General features: G+C 33.1%; 2 protein-coding genes across 4 annotated transcripts in view; one reads left to right on the forward strand and one right to left on the reverse strand.

Annotated features, from left to right (window-relative positions):
- Positions 1–7,684, forward strand: part of Nckx30C (solute carrier family 24 member Nckx30C) — a 31,518-nt gene extending 23,834 nt beyond the window's left edge. For 2 of the 3 annotated variants that reach the window (XM_089846100.1, XM_089846101.1), the window contains exons 8-13: positions 993–1,205; positions 5,331–5,507; positions 6,209–6,343; positions 6,430–6,549; positions 6,644–6,780; positions 7,368–7,684. In XM_089846100.1, the coding sequence (XP_089702226.1) occupies positions 993–1,205; positions 5,331–5,507; positions 6,209–6,343; positions 6,430–6,549; positions 6,644–6,780; positions 7,368–7,632 (1,047 nt within the window). In that variant the 3' untranslated portion in view covers positions 7,633–7,684. The remainder of the gene's footprint in view (positions 1–992; positions 1,206–5,330; positions 5,508–6,208; positions 6,344–6,429; positions 6,550–6,643; positions 6,781–7,367) is intronic. The other variant, XM_089846102.1, reaches the window with a different exon arrangement.
- Positions 7,685–11,806: 4,122 nt separating this feature from the next.
- On the reverse strand, positions 11,807–17,312 carry LOC149654526 (anoctamin-8-like). Its single transcript, XM_089846104.1, has 11 exons — positions 17,010–17,312; positions 16,691–16,943; positions 16,381–16,619; positions 15,412–15,674; positions 15,023–15,346; positions 14,590–14,731; positions 14,378–14,433; positions 14,143–14,217; positions 13,819–14,076; positions 13,278–13,745; positions 11,807–13,220 (listed from the first exon to the last, which is right to left on the reverse strand). The coding sequence occupies exons 1-11, from the start codon at positions 17,137–17,139 to the stop codon at positions 13,170–13,172; spliced, it is 2,259 nt and encodes a 752-aa protein (XP_089702230.1). The 5' UTR covers positions 17,140–17,312; the 3' UTR covers positions 11,807–13,169.
- Between the last annotated feature and the right edge of the window lie 1,228 nt (positions 17,313–18,540).

Raw genomic sequence — 18,540 nt, forward strand, 5'->3', positions numbered from 1 at the left:
GTTCATTTGATTCAGAGCAATAATATTTTAGAAACAATGTACTTAAAGGGTTGTGCAATGTGTTGCGTATGGGCATGGTCTATATCAAGCTTATCTTACATCAAATAGAGCTCTACTGAGCATGATAGCGTTATTACTGTATTATTGGTGCAGTGGTCATCACGTTTCAAGTGGTATTGCCCAATCACTACAACAGGAAATAGTATTACTACTACATCAAAATATAGTTCGTGAGATGCTCCTACATAACGTATTGTGCACCCCTTTAAGATTCGTAACTCATTTTATTATTGCTCTATAAGCGTTCAAAAATTTGTTTAAAAAAAAAAAAAAAAATCGTACCATGGTTTTGCTAGCTAAGAACTCGAGCTACTTTTTTCAATTCCAGGACATTTTCAAATAACTTTGCAAAATAATTTAACGTGTTTTAATAAATAAGGTGATGTAAGTGATTTACTACGGTTTGTAAAGCAGAGGCTAAACGGCTAAACCAAAATCACAGTCCGTCTAGGTAATCTATCACGTTACCTAATTGGGTATTTCCAATTTCAATCACGCCACCGTCCCACTAAAACTATGACGTCACTATACCCCCCAAAAATCGAACTTACGCTCCTGTAACATTTTTGGGTTATTGCCAGAATTACACTTTCGTTCACACCTGACAATGAAGTTTATTAAAAATTTATTTGAAATCAAAATGTTATCTTAGAGGTTTTACTGTCCCTTCAGAAAGAACAAATCCTAATTGGAAAAATATAACTTGATGTTTTGAGATGAATTGATTGGTGAAAAGTTTTGGAATGATTTGCAAAAAATTTAATTGAGAATGTCCTAGAATTTGAGAAAAGTTGCCGGGCGAGATATAAGGATTAATGTAATGTACAAGGCGCGTCCTGAAACTGTTTAAAAAAGGGTTAGGATTGAGTGTTATATATTTCCAATGTGAGCGTCCAGAATGAATCAATGTTTGGGTGAATGATAAAAATTAGGAATCATCCTTGAGGGAACGACAATACGGTGACAGCGCCGATGACCTGAGAAGCCGGGCTGCCAGTGACGGAAGTTCTTCGCCCATCTCGGGCGGCTCCACAGCTGCCCTACAAGGGGAAAAATCGGTGGCCTTCAGCAAAAAGGATTCCTTGGTCGTTTACGACCTTAACAGTCAAAACACCTATCGCATGGAGAGAAGAAGCCCCGCCTGGGTAAACTATATAAAACAAAAAACACACCACGCCAAAAACAACGTACTAACCCCATCCCCCCATAAGTTAATCACTCCTAAGTTTATCTACTATCTTTATAAAATAACTAAGAACTAATTGTAGAGATGACGCGATGGCTTACGTTTGCTACAACGTTGGGAAATGTTTTCCCGTAATTCAGGTGTCACCTTTATAATTTCTTGACCATTTAGAAGACAAAAAATAAACAACCTTAGTTACTTCGCAATCTCTGCGTTCGAAACAAAGTATACCCTACAGCGCAGGCGCCAGCAAATTAACCTAACCCTAAATTTCACACGTAGCTGATAGTCAGTTGTGCCAGATAATTGGACATCTAGTTTGAATGTACCATAACTTTCACTCTCTAGATTCGTAGATTTAACTAGCGGGAAAAGTGCTAAATAGACCATTTCGAATTTAAAGGCACGTGATTTCGCGCTTGCGCTGTAGGCCTTTTGCGCAGAGACGTTAACCTACTTAATGATCACTTGTTATGTCAAAATACTGTACGTAAACTTACGAGTGATAAACTTATGCTTACATAAATAAATTTACTATAACTCTTCTATCTCCATCTAACAAAAAAACAATTCCTTCACCAAAAATCCCAGTAGATGTAGAACTTTACCAGCAACTCGCACGAAGTTAACCTTTGACCCCTTTTCTCCAATTATTACCCATAATTCACCTTGATTAACACCGAATACTCGTCGAATCAATCAAATTAGTGGAGCGCGCTGATATCTCTATGAAAAATCTTAATTGCCTTGTCAATTATCAAAGAAATTGATGGATTTATTGGGGATCTTTTAACTATATGGAAATTAGCCTAGATGGAATCCATACACAATTTTTATCCAGTTTTCTATAACTCTAGTTCAGGGGTAATATAATTTCTATCGCCCCTGGTGGGCAGCTTTTCCCGATAGCAGACGTGTACTGCGTGGTAAAACAATTTTACAGGGTCTACGGGAAAATACATGGTAATAGTTGCCCCTGGTGGGTAGCTTTTCCCGATAGCAGAAGTGTACTGCATGGTAAAACATTTCTACAGGCGCTATGGGAAAATACATGCTTATGATTGCCCCTGAATGCCATCTTTCCCAAAATACTTTTAGAAACATTTGAAAATTAAGGAATTATTTTTCTAAGGAATTATATTATTCTATAACTTTAATTATATTTCAATCTATGATTCAAATTTATCATATTAAATTAAAATTTCATGCCTATTAATATTTATAAGCACTAATTATTTATAAATGCGCAAATATCCATAATTTCACGATAATATATTCATAGGCAATTTAGATTGAAATTGAATCGATCAATAAAAATCACTAGAGCTATATCGCGTTAATTATAATTAAGAAATATTCTTATATTCATAATTCAAAATCGGAAAAAAAACCAATTCGGTGTTAATCAAGTTTGTTAATCAGTAACCGTAAGTTAATTAATTTAATTAAGTTAATAGATGATTAATTCTTAAAGAATTAATTTACTAATGGTTACGGTTGATCCTCTGTTTCATTAATTACTAATTATCATTATAATTAATAATGAAATTAGTAATATTTTCTCATTAAAACTAAATACCTTCCTTTAAATAAAATAAATACTCAATATATTTATTAATTTCATTTGCGAAAAATAATTTTAAATATATCAAAATAATCCAAACCCCCTGCGAAATATTTTTTACCATAAGTTTTTGAAAATCGCACGTCGTCATGTGATATAGTGAGAGAATTTTTTAGACTAACGTTTTCAAAAATGAGTGTAAATTCGGCATGAAACAGTAATTTTTGCGCGAAATGTCTTTTGTAAAATATCTAAAACCAGCAATAAATAGAATCCTTCTACTTGGAATATTTAATAGCCATAGACCCCCTTGCTAATATCTAATTGAAGGTAAGGGGAAGGGCTTAAACCGTTATCTCCCCTCCTTCCTCGCGTTTCATTGGTCTACACGTTCACACGTCACAAATATAACTTGCGTTTTTTACATTCGAGTTCTACGCGGATATGTTGATAGCTACGTCAACGTTACTCGGATTCTAAGTTCAATACATTATGTGTGACGTTAGGCGTGACGGTTTCTACAACTCCTCCCCTTTAGTTCAAGCAGAAAGGAACTTGGAATGGCAAAGTTAATGATTACAAGTAGAGGATATCTATATATTTCTGATAAAACGTGTTACGTATATACGTGAGTTCGAATTTTTGTGGTGGTCGTGATTGGTTTATGTGTATGTTTGGGCATGCGCAGTTACGTGGGTGGCCGTGACATGTTTTTTATGTGTTTTGGTAAAGTTTTTTAAGTTAATTTTTGGTCCGAAAATAATTAATATTTAGGCCTAAGTATTTTGAATAATATTAAAAAAAAACCGAAAAAAAAATTATAATTATAAATTTCAACGATCGGTTAATTAATAATTTTGGCTGCTAATACGAGAGAATGTTAGTTCGTTTTTCAATTAATTACCAAAAACTAAATATATATATAAGCTTAATAAAAATATCATCCGTTTTTTGCCGAACTATTACTAATTATATTATATATATGATCCGCTTATTATTATTATTATTATGAAATAATAATATGAATTTTTTTTATTTTGAACGATTTTTAAATGATATATTTATACCTCTTAATTACTAATTATAATTAGGCTTTTTTGATCTTTAATTATATTATATTTAAGGCTTTATAAGTAATCACACGAGTTACTAAAATTACTCCCCTTTTTTAATCAATAAGTTAAAAACAATTAAGTAATGTAACCACACAGCGATAAAGTTTGAGAAATTATGAATTTTTAGAGTTACTCATTTTATGCTGAATTACAACTGTAATTAGCAGAGATTTTGGGAAAATTACATGCTCTTAATTAACTAAAACTATCAGAGTCAATTAGTTCAAACTTCAGAGTAAATCTCTGGTAAAAATATTTGTTTACAAAATAAACAAAACGTTACATTACCACGTCTGTTTTTAACTTATTGGGAACTTATAATTTACTTATTATTAAAATCATAAAAAATCCCCCATAGGAACAATATCTAGGTGTGAAAACTAATTAGGAGATACAAGATTACTTATTCCAATTAAAATTGGTGGGAAAACAAACAAATTAATTAAAATAATTAATGGCTCGTTTAGCCTTGGAACTTTAATATTAAACCCCAAGTTTAAATGCAAGCCATAAAAGTTTAGATACGTGTTGCATTTCTACTTTAACAAAGAGCTATTATTTTCTTATCGCGTGCAGTTAGAGGAACTTTCTTAGTAATTTTTTATTCCTCTTAATTCCACGCTCAAGTTTCCATAAAATAATTGGTTTACGCGCGTGAAATGAGGCCATGCGTTAATAATTTACTCTTTAATAACTAATAACTAGCCCCTACAAAAATGGCGGAAAGTCATATCATATGATATTTTCCAAGAAAATTTATAATCTTTTACCATTTAACTTTTCGAGGCTAAACGGGACCTAAAATTTTTCCCACCTGTTTTAATTAAAATGTTGTAATTTAATGAGCTCTAGGCTACCATTTAATATTAGCTTCTGCGAAATTAAGAATTTCTACATAAATATAGATATATAATACTTATACAGGGTGTTTCAAAAAGGGTTAATAATTATATAACCGAAGTTCAGTGGGACTGTTCTATGGGAAATCAATCAATTTTGAGTCCAAAATGTAATTAACTTCTGTGACATTTTTCTCCACCAGGGGATGGAGACGTCACACCGATTACAAGCTATGATTGGAATAGTGTTTTAAGGATGACCCCTGAATTAAATTAGCATTTTTTCAGCTTCTTATTTGAAGTTAAAATTAATTTCATTTCAAAATCGGTCATAGAAGTTAACATTTTCGACTCAAAATAACCCTTCCTTTTTGGGACACTTTGTATAATAAACATTTTACTATTTTTCGATTCCCAATATTTGTAATTGCGTTTAATTACAATTATTTATTAAGGAAAGTTTTTAAATACTTCTATTCTTAATATTTCTAACATATTTGTACCCGTTTGAAATTCCATTCCCAATGTCCGTTGTTTTGTTTTTTTTAAACGCATTCCGGATATAGTCTGAAACATCACTGTCCAGAAGTCACACGGGCGAAACGGCCATCGAGGTCCAATTACATCCCCCAAATAATAAAGATAACTCCCCCGCCTCTCCGGGACTCGAACCCGCTCCCACCAATGGCGGAGGGAACAACTCTTCCACTACAACCACGCAGGCTGCTAGTGAAACCGCTCAAGTAAATTCGACAACAAAAATTATACAGAAAACACAGGGAATTCTTATCAACCCATAAGAGAAATGTGTACTGGAGTAGGGAGTGGCCAGAGCAAGGGGGTAGACACTTGAGAACTCAGGTATACAATATATCTTGTACTCAATGTACTGTCAAAGCTGAATTGTGAGTTCCAAAGCGTCTACCCCTTGGCCAGAGGGGTGTGGCTTGCTTAAGATGGCCCCACCCCTTTCCGCCAAAATGGCGTCCAAGAGAAGCTAGAGTCGATGGTTACGATCCAAAGCATTCTCTCCAAAGCGTCTACCCCCTCGGGCCAGAGGGGTGTGGCTTGCTTAAGATGGCCCCTCCCCTTTCCGCCAAAATGGCGTCTAAGAGAAGCTAGAGTCTATGGTTACGATCCAAAGCATTCTCTCGCCATATCCGGTGCGATTACGACGTCGCAAGAATGATAAACTTACACTTCCAACCAATCAGAGACAGCCAGCCACAAATGAAAACAGATGCCTCTATACCGTTGCGGTTTGGAGGTAATTTTGTATCGAATGGATAGTACAGATACTATTTGCCCCTTCGGTAGACCCATACTGATACTCCAAATTATAGGGTTATGCTATCGAAGCAACTTGATAAGAATTCCTTGATTCAACCATAAATAGTTTTCACAAATTGTTCTTGATAAAAGATAACACGTTTGTATTGCGCAGGTTGCGGCAGAGAAAGAGGCGGAAGAACCACTAGACATACGATGGCCAGACACATTTAAGATGCGTGTAAATTATTTACTACTGGCACCTATTATCTTCCCTTTATGGTTCACCTTACCAGACGTAAGACGACCAGTAAGTTACCCCTTTTTTTGCAATCTCAAATTTCTAGGGTCCATTACAAGTTTAAAAAAACGACAACCTCTTATTTACTTCAAAAGGAACGAAGGCGATTTTTCGCCGTGACGTTTTTGGGGAGCATAGTTTGGATTGCCGTTTTTTCCTATTTGATGGTATGGTGGGCCACTGTAGTTGGTAATACAGTCGGGATACCCAATGAAGTAAGTTGGAACATTTAATTTTGTTTAAATGAAAACCTTTCTTTGTATAAATACGGTTGTACCGTTATTGTACATGAATGTTCTCATTTCATAGGTGATGGGTTTGACGTTTTTAGCAGCGGGTACTTCAATTCCCGATCTAATTACGAGTGTTTTGGTAGCGAGAAAGGGCTTCGGAGACATGGCGGTCTCCAGCTCAGTTGGCAGCAATATTTTCGACGTAACAGTCGGGTAAGATCAACAACCCCATTTTTTGTTACTTATCAAGTTCAACCCCAAAAGCAAATGTCGATACCCTGTTGCGCACACCCTAGGCCTACAACCAATTTTACCTTGTCAAAGGCAGGAACCAATAAGAACTCGATCGTTAACGTCGAGGGTGGAGGCGCCTAAAACTAGCCTTTGACAAGCTTAGCGGGTCAGTTAACTACACCCCCTGTACTATGGGAGCATTTAGAGCCTACTGAAACGGACTTTCTTGTGACGTCACACCCTCCATCAGAGCTATCTCAGTTGTGACGTCAGTGCCTAGGTAAAACGCCACGGGCTTGGCATTGGCCGGCCATGTTTGGTACCGCTTTGATTCTATGGGCAAATAGCAAGGGCGATGCCACACAGAGGTTTCTGAGATAGCTTTATTGGAAGTCTTTAGCTCAGGCTACCAATATTGACGTCACGTCCCCGTAACTCCTCCCCTCTCAGTGCCACTCTAGTAGACTTTGTTTAAAATAAACAGCCGAGACTTACTTGCCTTCTGTAGCCAAATAATGTCCGTAGGAGTTGTTAACTTTAGCAGCGACTTCTTTCTTGGGACGTAGCTTGCCTCTTCCGTGGTTATTAGCCACAATGATCTTCGGACCAGTGTCGGTCAGTTCGTCAGGCATGATGTGTTCAATCTTCATTCTCTTCATGATGTTAATGTTCGTCATCGTCTCGATTGCGGTCTTCCGGTGGAAAATGAACGTGGGACTTGCCGTTGTCATGTTCCTACTCTATTTCGTCTTTATCGCTGTCAGTTTACTATTAGAGTACAAGATCATCGATTGCAACCATATTGTCAATGTCGTAAAAGGCAATATATAAATAAAAGGCGCCAAGGCTTAACCCTAAAAAGATGAAATATAATACCAACCAACTTTAATTTAAAACTAGATTAATTTTGGGTGTTGTAATTTAACTAATATAGTTAGTAACGCTTTTCGGCAAATAATACTAAAACCTAATTACTAATTAGGTCGTGTGTGTATTATAGAGTCTTTAACAAAATGAATATCTTTAAACTATCGCCTTTCATTTTGAAGTTTGAGATTAACAAAACGTAAAAAGTCACGTGGTCAAATTCAAATTGCAATGCTAAGCCTTGGTTCTTCCAAGATGGGACGTTTCTTAAAAAAAGATTTAAAAAATAAATCTGGCAATAACGTACGCCAATGAACGTTGAATACACAACGCGTAAAATGGACGTATTTCAATCTCGTTTAACGCTTTACTTAAACTTAATCTCAATTAGTTTTTCAATGAATATTATATAAACATAATATTTAGCAAGTACAAATATAAATCAACTATTTCAAGCTATTTAGAATGAGAAGTATAGGGAGCGTTGTTTGGAAATAAAATATATATAAATATATACGAAAGTTAATTAACAACACAAATGGAGGTTGTAGTAGTTTTTGGCTTCAAATTCTATTTAACTCATCTATAGTTAATTAAGGCCTTAATTAAAATTGTTAATTATTAAATAAAAAATACGCCATGGCGTTTTTGTCGTTTTTTGATGTACTAATTAGTCTTTAGAACATAAAGTAAGAATGAATCATTTTTGCCAAAATGTTTGCAAAATATTTAAGATAAATTACCCCTGGTGGTGAAAGTTAACAACAACCGAAAAAATGAACTACGTACTATGAAGGGGCACAAATGCGATCTCCTAAAAAATAATTTAACAATTATGGCACAAAACAAATAAATAAATAAAAAAATACGCGAAATATTATGCCAATTTTAAAAAAATTATGTTTCTGAAAAATAATAATTATTTTGTTGGTGGGTGCTAAGTTTTAATTTTAATTTTAATTTTAATTTAATAAATTGTTGGCTAACATATCTGAAGATTGCTGAGCGGGGCTTCAATTATTAAATAATTTTGTTTACGGGTACTTAATTTAAATTAATTAAAGTACGGTAAAAGTGATAAAATAACGCATAATCATTAATTTAAATAATTAAATAAGTATATGGAAATGTTAAAAAAATGTTTGCGAAAAATAAAATAATAATTTTAGATCGAATTGCGCTACAAAGTTTTTGGTGGGACAAATTTGAATAACTTTTGTGGCGTAATTGAATCTAGCTTACTAATTATTAATTAAAATATAATATATACTAATTAATTTGAGTGATAATAAATTAATTAATAAAATGCTCGGATAGGCATTGAAATTGACGAGAGGAGGTGATCGGAAATGATTGTTAAAAATTGAAAGAAAATATTTTACGAGAGTAAAGATTAAAGAGTGCCTAATTAATTAAATAAATAATTAAAAGATAATGATTGTTAAGGGAAAATTAAGAAAGAGAGCAAATTATAATTATAGAAAATTTAATGAATTTAAAAATATTAATTAGATCGAATACTAAGGTTAAACTAATTAATTACGTAATATACGTAAAAAAATGATGTTAATAAATAATTATTATAGATTAATAATTAAAATCTATAAAATTAAAGTATTTTTAATAATACGAAAACTCGAAATTTTCGAAAATGAACAAAACGTTTTTCCTTATATAAATATTTAAATAAATAAAAAAACAACCTTAGCAAGCGATCTATATATCTATTAAATATCTTACAAGATGAAGTGGGATGGTTACTTAATTAGAGTTAATTAGTCTTTAATTTAAATTAAATTTTATCAATAATTTTCGGATTAATTAATAATCTTATAATAATAGAGCCAAATAATATTTAAATTTTCAAAGATGGCAATGCAGTTTAAAAAAAAGAGTATTGTAAATACTAACCTAACGTAGAGTTAGAGCCAAACAAAAAACGTCTTAATTAAATCTAATAATTAATGTAAAATAATTAAGAAAAAACAACCTTTAAAGTAATCACTTAATTTACCAAACATTATTCAGAATAAAAACCAACAAACGTCTCTCGTAAAACAACGAAATTAATTTTACGGTTTTTGTATAGAATCCCAAATTAATTAATTAAATATATAATTAATTGATTAATTATTAATTAATAATTAATATAAAGAAACGGTAATTCAATGAAACTATTATTATATAAAGTCGGTTTTCTTCACATCTATGGGATCTAATTGTAAAATTTAAAAAACCAAAACAAAATTGATTTTTCACATTTTCATTACGTTTAATGATTTTCCATCAGTTTTAAAATAATTTTAAAAGTGAATAGAAAAAAATGTGTAGGATTTGTATGAAAATAATAATTTTCCCGATGACCTGCATAATTTGAAATGACCCTTAACCTTTGGCCCTGGGCAAAAAAAATCCTTTGAAAACCCATAATTTTTGCACATTCATGACTCATAATAATTGATCAAATAATTCCCATTAAAGGGAGGGTAAACTGAAAAAGAAACGGGCGATTTTTTAAGTTAATTCTTCTACTAATTATAAGACTAATCTGCATAGGAAATACCTCAGAGTGACTTTTAAAATTCAAATTTCATGGATAATTTGATATAGCACTTCCGACCAATAGTGTAACGCCCTACCTTCTCGTTAACAAAAATCACGTGATATGTTCTATATCTCGCGCTAAATTTCATTGGACATGCAGCGTTACTTAAATTAAACCTTACTAACCCTTTTTAAAAGTAAAATAAATCCAACACCGTTTCTCTATTTACAATTAAAACTGTAAGGAAAATTACTACTTATTAATCATGATTAAAAACTACAACTTAATCCCCTTTAAAAATAAGAAAAACAAACCAATGGGAAAGATCCCTATTTAACAAGCAAAACGGCAAAGAAGAAAAAAAATAAAACGAAAAAGCTAATTAAAAAAAAATTAATAATTAAATAAAAACAACCAAGATATAATCGTAGCTATGAGTTAATGTTTTTTCTAATTAATCTAAACATACCTTTTAATCTATAAATAATCTTAATCTATCTTTAATCTCTAAGCATTAAAAAAAATATTAAAACTAATTACTCAAAAATGTCATCAAAGAGAAATTAAATATGCAATAAATTCCCACAAAAAAAAACATATTTGTTCAAAAAAAATAAATAAAGAAAAAAACCAATTTGAGTGTTAATGTGTGTTTGTCAAAAAAAAAGATAAAAAAAATATCTGCCTTTTTGCTATATAATTAAAAAATAGAGATATACACGTCATATTTACAACGCAATATAAAACATGTAGATTATTATAAATACAACTATATATATATATTAAAATAAATATATATATATATATATATATAACTAGATAGTTACGAGTTAATGAAAAATTATTTTCAGTAACCAGTAATGATTCTTTCAAATAATATAAGAAAAAAAACGTAACAATTATAGGGGAAAAAATAATTAACGCTCATTAAGCGTATTTAAGACTTTGCCTTTTTCTGTACAGTCGCGAATTACGTAAGAATTGAGAAAAGCAAAGATAGAATCGAGAAAGATCAACTTCATAATTGTATCTTTTTAGATAATTTACGCGTTGATCATAAAATACCAAAAAAAAAAAAGAATATATAATAAATAAAAGAATTGTAAAAGATTTGTTAAACATTAAAATTTTGAATTTTAAAAAAGAATTAAGAAGTTGTTATTTAACTTTTTTAAAAAAAAATATGCTTGAACGTTTTAAGGTGTTTTAGTAAGAACACTTTGGGGAAATCCCTGACTTATCCATGATGTTTTTGAAAAAAACTTTTGGGGAAATCCCTGACTTATCCATGACATTTTGAAAAAAAAAACTTTTGGGGAAATCCCTGACTTATCCATGACATTTTGAAACAAAAAACTTTTGGGGAAATCCCTGACTTATCCATGACATTTAGAAAAATAAACTTTGGGGAAATCCCCGACTTATCCATGATGTTTTGAAAAAAAACTTTGGGGAAATCCCTGACTTATCCATGACGTTTTAGAAAAAAAAACTTTAAATACCTGACTTATCCCTCCATTTTCCAAATCTCCGACTTATCCAGGTTCAGCACGAACCCTGATTCAACATCAAATTAAAAAATACTGAGACAGGTTTACAGACAAAAGCATTTTTAATTTGAAACACAACAAAGGTATGTATGTATGTTCATTTTACAACAAAACGATTTAATTTAAAACAAAACAAATGTTTTGTGTTAGTTTTACAACAAATTTTAAGCCTATAATTTTCAAAGTATGTTAGTTTTACATTCAAAGCATAATTTGAAAGAAAAGAAGGTATGTTAGTTTTACAAATTACAACCAATGGTATCATTGGAAATAAACGAAAGGTACGTTAGTTTTACAAATTACAACCAATGGTATCATTGGAAATAAACGAAAGGTACGTTAGTTTTACAAATTACAACCAATGGTATCATTGGAAATAAACGAAAGGTACGTACGTTAGTTTTACAACTAATGGTATAATTAAGGTAATAATAATTGAAAGATTTTTATCAACTATAAAAATGCCTCAAAAATAGATTTTGATTTATATAGAGTACTTAATAAGTTACAGATTCCATGTAATAGTTAAAAATTGATCGAGATTAAGTTGCTAAATCCTTCCCTCATATAAAACACCGCGTTTTCAAATTCATAGCTTAAAATATCGCGACAACAGCACCGTAAAAATTGAATAAATAGAAAAAAATGAGATAGACTTTTTCGAAAATAGTCGGATTCAACCACTTTGGTAATGGTTGTTGAGAAGGAAAGATAGACCATCACCACAGAGATAGTGAAGGGCAAAGACAGAGAGAAAAGAACAGTAGAAATACGTAATCTAAAACGACAAAGAATTAATTGATGACATGATATTGTGAGCAAATAGTACCACGTTAAACTTAATGCGCCAACGCAAATGAACATTTTGTTCAATTACTCGGGCCCTGATCGTCGTAACCCCAAGTGTTTGCTATCGTTGGAAAGGGGAGAAATAGGCCTATAACATACTCGAAGGACTACACAGTACCTCTCATAGAACTAGAGTTGTTAGCCCCCTCCCCAAAAATGCGTGCAAATAAGCTTATCATACGCGTTGAACGCTAATGAACATGATTTTTCTACAATAATGTATGTAAGAAAAAGTTGGATCTGCGAATCATTATCACGTTACGCGTAAACTTTCTAGCAGAAGATATAATCTACCAAATTGCAACGAAACAGTACCTGCCTTTTCTCAAATAGTTCCACGTGGAACCATGGTTTTCGTGTTCCTAGAGGCACACATACAATTGACAGACGGCACACATACAATTAATTGACAGACACACAACAACACATCTTCATGTACTTACTGTATGCGTGTATAATTTAACCGCAAGTAGGTAGATAAAAAATTAAAAACCAATTTACCAAAAAATTGTTCGATGTTCTTGATGGCTTTGTAATTGCATTCGAAAGATCGTTTATTAAAGTTTATTGAGTTTCTTTTTATTCAGTAGTTCGGAATGATGCAACATCTAACACGTCGAAAATACTTCAAATTGTATTCGACGTCCCGGAAGTACTTAACTTACCTTGGAGGCTTCTCTTCGTCGAAACTCAACTTTGGCAATTTCGTAATTAACCCAATAAGGTATATCAGGAATGGCTCTGGACAGAGCTAGTTTCGATATCAACAAGGCATGTTCCAGCACCACCATCCATAGGATGGTTTCCGTTACTGTCATCTGAGGGAAAACCTTTTCCAAATGTCCCGATAAGCCAATCAGGGCGCAGTTAACCATGACAGCGATGACGGCCATCGCTTCCATAGCGCTTTGCCAAGCCCCGATATTTCTCGCCGGTTGTCCAAATGGCCTTTGAGATATGACGCATAGTTTGAAGGCGTCGCTTCGAATCTCGACAAAATTGTTCAACAACGCGAAGAATGAAGCCAGTGGGAAAGCGGGGCTGAACAGAGCTACGTAGCCAAATTGAATAAACATTTCCAGATAGTCCTCGAACGTGCCATCGTATTTAAAAAGTGTCCCCTCAACTTCCGCCTGTTTTTAAAATTGTGGAGAAATTGAACTCCCTAATGGCCGCCGTACCTCAGCTCAGGGGAGTCTCACCAACCTGCGAAAACTTATCGGGTACTTTAGAATTATCCTTTTTCTCTTTATCAGAGTTAGAATCCACATTTTCCTCTTTAATATCTTCGTTTATCGTTTCCAAGTTATCAGTTTTGGGTAATTTTTCTTTGTCATTTAAAAATGGCCATGCCCATGGCGAAGTACATAAAAACGACAGCTTCAATGTTTCGTAACAGAAGGGTAAAATAGATTCTTTGACATTCCCCAATATTTGACGGGTTATTAAAAGAGTCGCCAATTGCTGTATTTCAAGTATTATTTAAATTTAAATATGGGTGCTTATAAAAAATATTTATCAAGAGCGTACTTCTCGCAATCTGTCCATATCTCTTAAATAGAATGCGATGTAAAACAGAGATAAAAACGAGTTTACAAATTGGAACTATTTAGAAAAAGAGATTTACAGTTATGGGCCTCAAAGAATATTCTACCTAATCATAAGTATAATATAACTTCCAATAAGTTAAAGAGAACTTTAACGGCTAAAGTATATAGTTAACTTATTGGGGGTAATTATTGACTTATGTTTTAGAACTAATTACCGATGCAATTTTAACAATCAAGTGATTTTCGTATTCTTCTTCCAAACGATAATTTTCTATAAATTACGATTATTTTTTAAGGGTAATCTAACCATTTTTTTTTAACCATACATCTATCAAAACAAAAACCAAAATTTTTCAAAAATCAAAATCAAAACGGTTAAAAGCGTAAAAAACCAAAATGGAAAACACGTCAAACTCTCGAATTATACCCATATCATTTAACCAGTAAGCCAGTTTTCCGTATGCTACGTCAAAAACGCTAATTACGATGGCCATTAATATTTTTGGCAACAATTTAAAGCACCAGAAGTTAAAGCTCTGTGATTGGTCAAGCCATTCGTCCCAAAATTCCTATATAAAATTTTATATCGATGTTTGAATAAAGATTAAGATATAGGGGCAAATCACCCCATAAATGTCTTCACTAAAATAAATGGAAAGGTGTATTTAAATGTTTTTACAATTCCGCACACGAAAAACGTGTGTCTCCCGCCCGCCAGCCAGAATGAGTCTACGTATACGTTTTTCTCACCCTTTTCTCGGCAAAAGTAAAAAAACCCGAATCCATCTTTACACGAGCTAATCAATCACTCGAGCTAAAGGAAGTGATTTGCCCCTTTATTTACGTAATTGCTTTATTACCTGAAGCTCGAGAAGGGCAAACATTGTTGCAACAACAACTAGCAGAGACGCAAAAATACAGGGTAAACTAACAAGATATCGAAATATGTTTCTCTTATAACGAGAATACGATGGTTCATTGAGACCAGTAATTGGGCTGATTGAAGGTGGACCACAGAAAAGTGGTCGAGGTGGGGTTAAAAGGTCATTTTCCGCGTCTAAAGTACCCCAACGATGCGCCAATTCGGCGCATTTTCGTTTCCACGTTTCTAAATAAATGCTAGCCCATAATATGTTGAAAAGGGCGAATGATATGAAAGTAGCGTCTTCGGAAAAACTAAAACCCTGTAATACATTTATCCCATAAGACATTTTTTCTTTACAACCCAGAGTTCCAAGTCTTTATATACTTTTTCATTGTGACTTGAAGAATAAAATCCCGGTACATAAAGAGAGCAAAGGCCAAAAAAGGCAGGGAATACTAAAGACTTAGTGTAATGCCCTAACCAGGCAAAATAGACAGCTATTTTGACACCAAAATAGGTGCAAATATCTTCCAGGGGTTGAGGTTTAAAAATAGCTTGTACCCAAGAATGTCGTAATTCAGACAACTTTTCCAAGTCGTGTAGGGGGAAAAATTGAGATATTACGCCATTTGATAAACATATTGGTACTGAAAATTTATAGAATGTATCTATGGTTTCACGTTCACTTTAAAGGGAGTGTGAAAGGTTGAAATAAGTTGATTTTATTTATAAATTGTACCGAATTTAAAATTTATAAAAAAACAATGCAAATGTTTTAATAAATTAAATTTCATAAGCCTTTTTAGCCTTATTTAAAGGGAGGGTGTAGTGGAAAATCAAGTGATTTTTTATCGATTCTTCTTCTAATTATAAGACCAGTCTGCACAGTGAAACATTCAGGAAATATCTCCGAATGATTTTAAAATTCAAATTAGGTTCCGATTTTAAGGATAATTTTGAAGTATCCCCCTACGACCAATCGCGTAACGTCCTGCCTTTTTATTAATAAAATTCTCGTGGCACGCTCCGTGTCGAATGAAATTTATCGCGAGATTTGATAATCGTGGCGCGAGAATTTTGTTAACAAAAAGGCAGGGCGTTACGCGATTGGTCGGAAGTCCTTGTTTAAAATTATTCTTAAAATCTGAACCTAATTTGAATTTTAAAATCATTCGGAATTGGTATTTCCTGAATGTTTCACTATGCAGACTGGTCTTATAATTAGAAGAAGAATCGATAACAAAATCACTTGATTTTCCACTTAACCCTCCCTTTAAAGCAAATAAAATTAACCTGTTTAAATACTTCACACTCCCTTAGTTTAATATTAAATTCTTATAGAAATCTCCTTACTAATAGATTGGTCAAGATAGAAATCAATTCCAATTCTTTCCGAATCTCCTTCTTTTGATTTAAATTTATACACAAAGTAACATATTATACTTTGTCTCTCGGAGGAGGTTAAAAACTCATCAATACATTCAGATCCTTGATACAGATCAAGTTCATCTTTGTTAAACTCTTTCAGACCTCCTCCGTATTCCTTTTTCAACCATTTTTTGATTCTAAGCTCTTCCGCACCTTCTAACAAACTAAAAACCGAGTACAACGCGAATCAATTTTAAACTACAGTCTCTAAGTTATTAATAAAACACTAACATACTCTTCTATATTGGCTGATATGTACAAACACCAGCATTTAGAATATTTATGATATTTAGTTCGAATAATTAGCTGAGGAATTCTCTTTCTAAACTCTTGGTAAAACCAATTGATCATCGCTTCCGATGTATTTTGAGAAAAAGCTAAAATTGCCTCGCAACTTTCATCTTTTTGTAATGTTCCCGACCATATTTGGTTAGATACTGATAGCCAGATAGAGTTAGAAGCTACTATACAGTTCTTAACTAAATGACCTGTTTCGCGAGTTAAATAACCGCGTTAAATTTTAAATACTTAAGTAAATAAAGGACATTACATACCTGCTGCCGTTAACCTCGATATTTTATGAGGCCATGCAGGGAAACTTAGCTTGGGGCGCCGTATTGATTCCAAAATATTCTGAGGCCTTGGTCCGTCATTTACACTTTGGGTATTTTCAGACTCTTCCATCGTTTTTTTATATTATTTTCTTTCAAATTTATTTTTATTTATCAATAAACGCGACGTTATTTTGAATAACTTATACGCTTATATTATAAAAAATAAATTAAAATTATGCTTAAAAGTTAAAAATTCGAGAGTCATAAAACAGCAGACTACATCGCAGCCTCACTATTCCTCTGTTCTCCCCAATGAGATTGGTTCTCCCGTTCTCCGTTCTGGCCGTTCTGGCGGGCCATAGCCCACTCAATAACGCGCTTAGAGTGAATGTTTTTTATGGTTTCACATAGAACATTATTTTTTAGAGTCAATAATATTTTAAATAAAATTTTAAACTTGGAAATTAAACCAGATAAATTTAAAACTGCATTAATATTTAATATTGATATATAACGCGGAATTAAAACATTTCGAAAAATTTCATTTAAACGTCAACTGTCATCGTTGCATTGTTGAATAATTCGTGCTGTAGTTACAGTACACAATTTCAATGTCAACCTGATGATTTATGTCCTTGTTGTTTTGGAAAAAATGTATATATATTAATTTGCATAATGTAATTTCACGACTATCACCAAAGACAAATAAAGAAAAAAAAATTCTCTACTGGCTTCTTTAGTCGACGGGCAAGTAGTGGGATGAGACTAGAAGCTTGGAGTCTGTGGAGTAGCAAGCGAACCATTTTTATCCCCCGCGAACCTCGTATTCATTCATAGGTGAATTTCCCACCACTTCACCACGGGAGAGGGGGAGTAAATAATAATTTCATTGGCTATCACGTGCGCTCGTCCGACTGCCAGCCACACTTTCTCTTATTTCAATTTACCTTTGATATTACATAAAACCATACTACGGCTGTACAACGCGAGTACTGACACTGTGTCAAGAGCAGTTTGCAATGGGACTCGTAAAGCTTTCACGTCAAAGACATGCTTCCAATACAAGCAAACTAGTCCCGTTGTTTCAAAGAGAAAAACGTACATAACGTATAAAACGCGCCAACTCGAGGCTTCTAAACAACAGTCAGACGTTTGTCACTGACTGTATATCACCATGAGATTACAAATCTTTGGTTTGATGCTCTTCTCAGCCATAATGTTAACTGTGGTGGACAAGGCTGTGTTTGAACAGTTTAAATTGGCAGCGTGTGGTGGAGCATACGATTTTCAATCCTTTCAAAAGGTCGTGAAGGAGTTTGGAGATAACGTTTGTTATTCCAAGAGTAAGTATTAAGGCAAAACATTACATTCTAAAAATTCGTTAAGCCTGGTTTTGAAGATTTTTTAGTATAGGGAGTTGCACATCCTACAGAGCGTTGGCTATCTTTCACGCGCATCCTTTATCCATGGTCGGATCATAGCTCACTCGATCGCGCGCACAATTCAACCTCTTTTCTTATATGTCCAATAT

Source organism: Phalangium opilio, unplaced genomic scaffold (assembly GCF_054372755.1).
Source record: "Phalangium opilio isolate 3A_F unplaced genomic scaffold, DU_Popi_V2 ptg000079l_1, whole genome shotgun sequence".
Lineage (NCBI taxonomy): Eukaryota > Metazoa > Arthropoda > Arachnida > Opiliones > Phalangiidae > Phalangium > Phalangium opilio.

Excerpts from the sequence above, each read along its gene's own strand:
- LOC149654526 (XM_089846104.1), bottom strand. The coding sequence starts at position 17,139 with ATGGAAGAGTCTGAAAATACCCAAAGTGTAAATGACGGACCAAGGCCT. Across the intron at positions 15,347-15,411 it reads CTTCAAGTCACAATGAAAAA|GGTTTTAGTTTTTCCGAAGA; the intron begins GTATATAAAGAC and ends AATGTATTACAG. Across the intron at positions 13,746-13,818 it reads TACCCGATAAGTTTTCGCAG|GCGGAAGTTGAGGGGACACT; the intron begins GTTGGTGAGACT and ends TTTTAAAAACAG.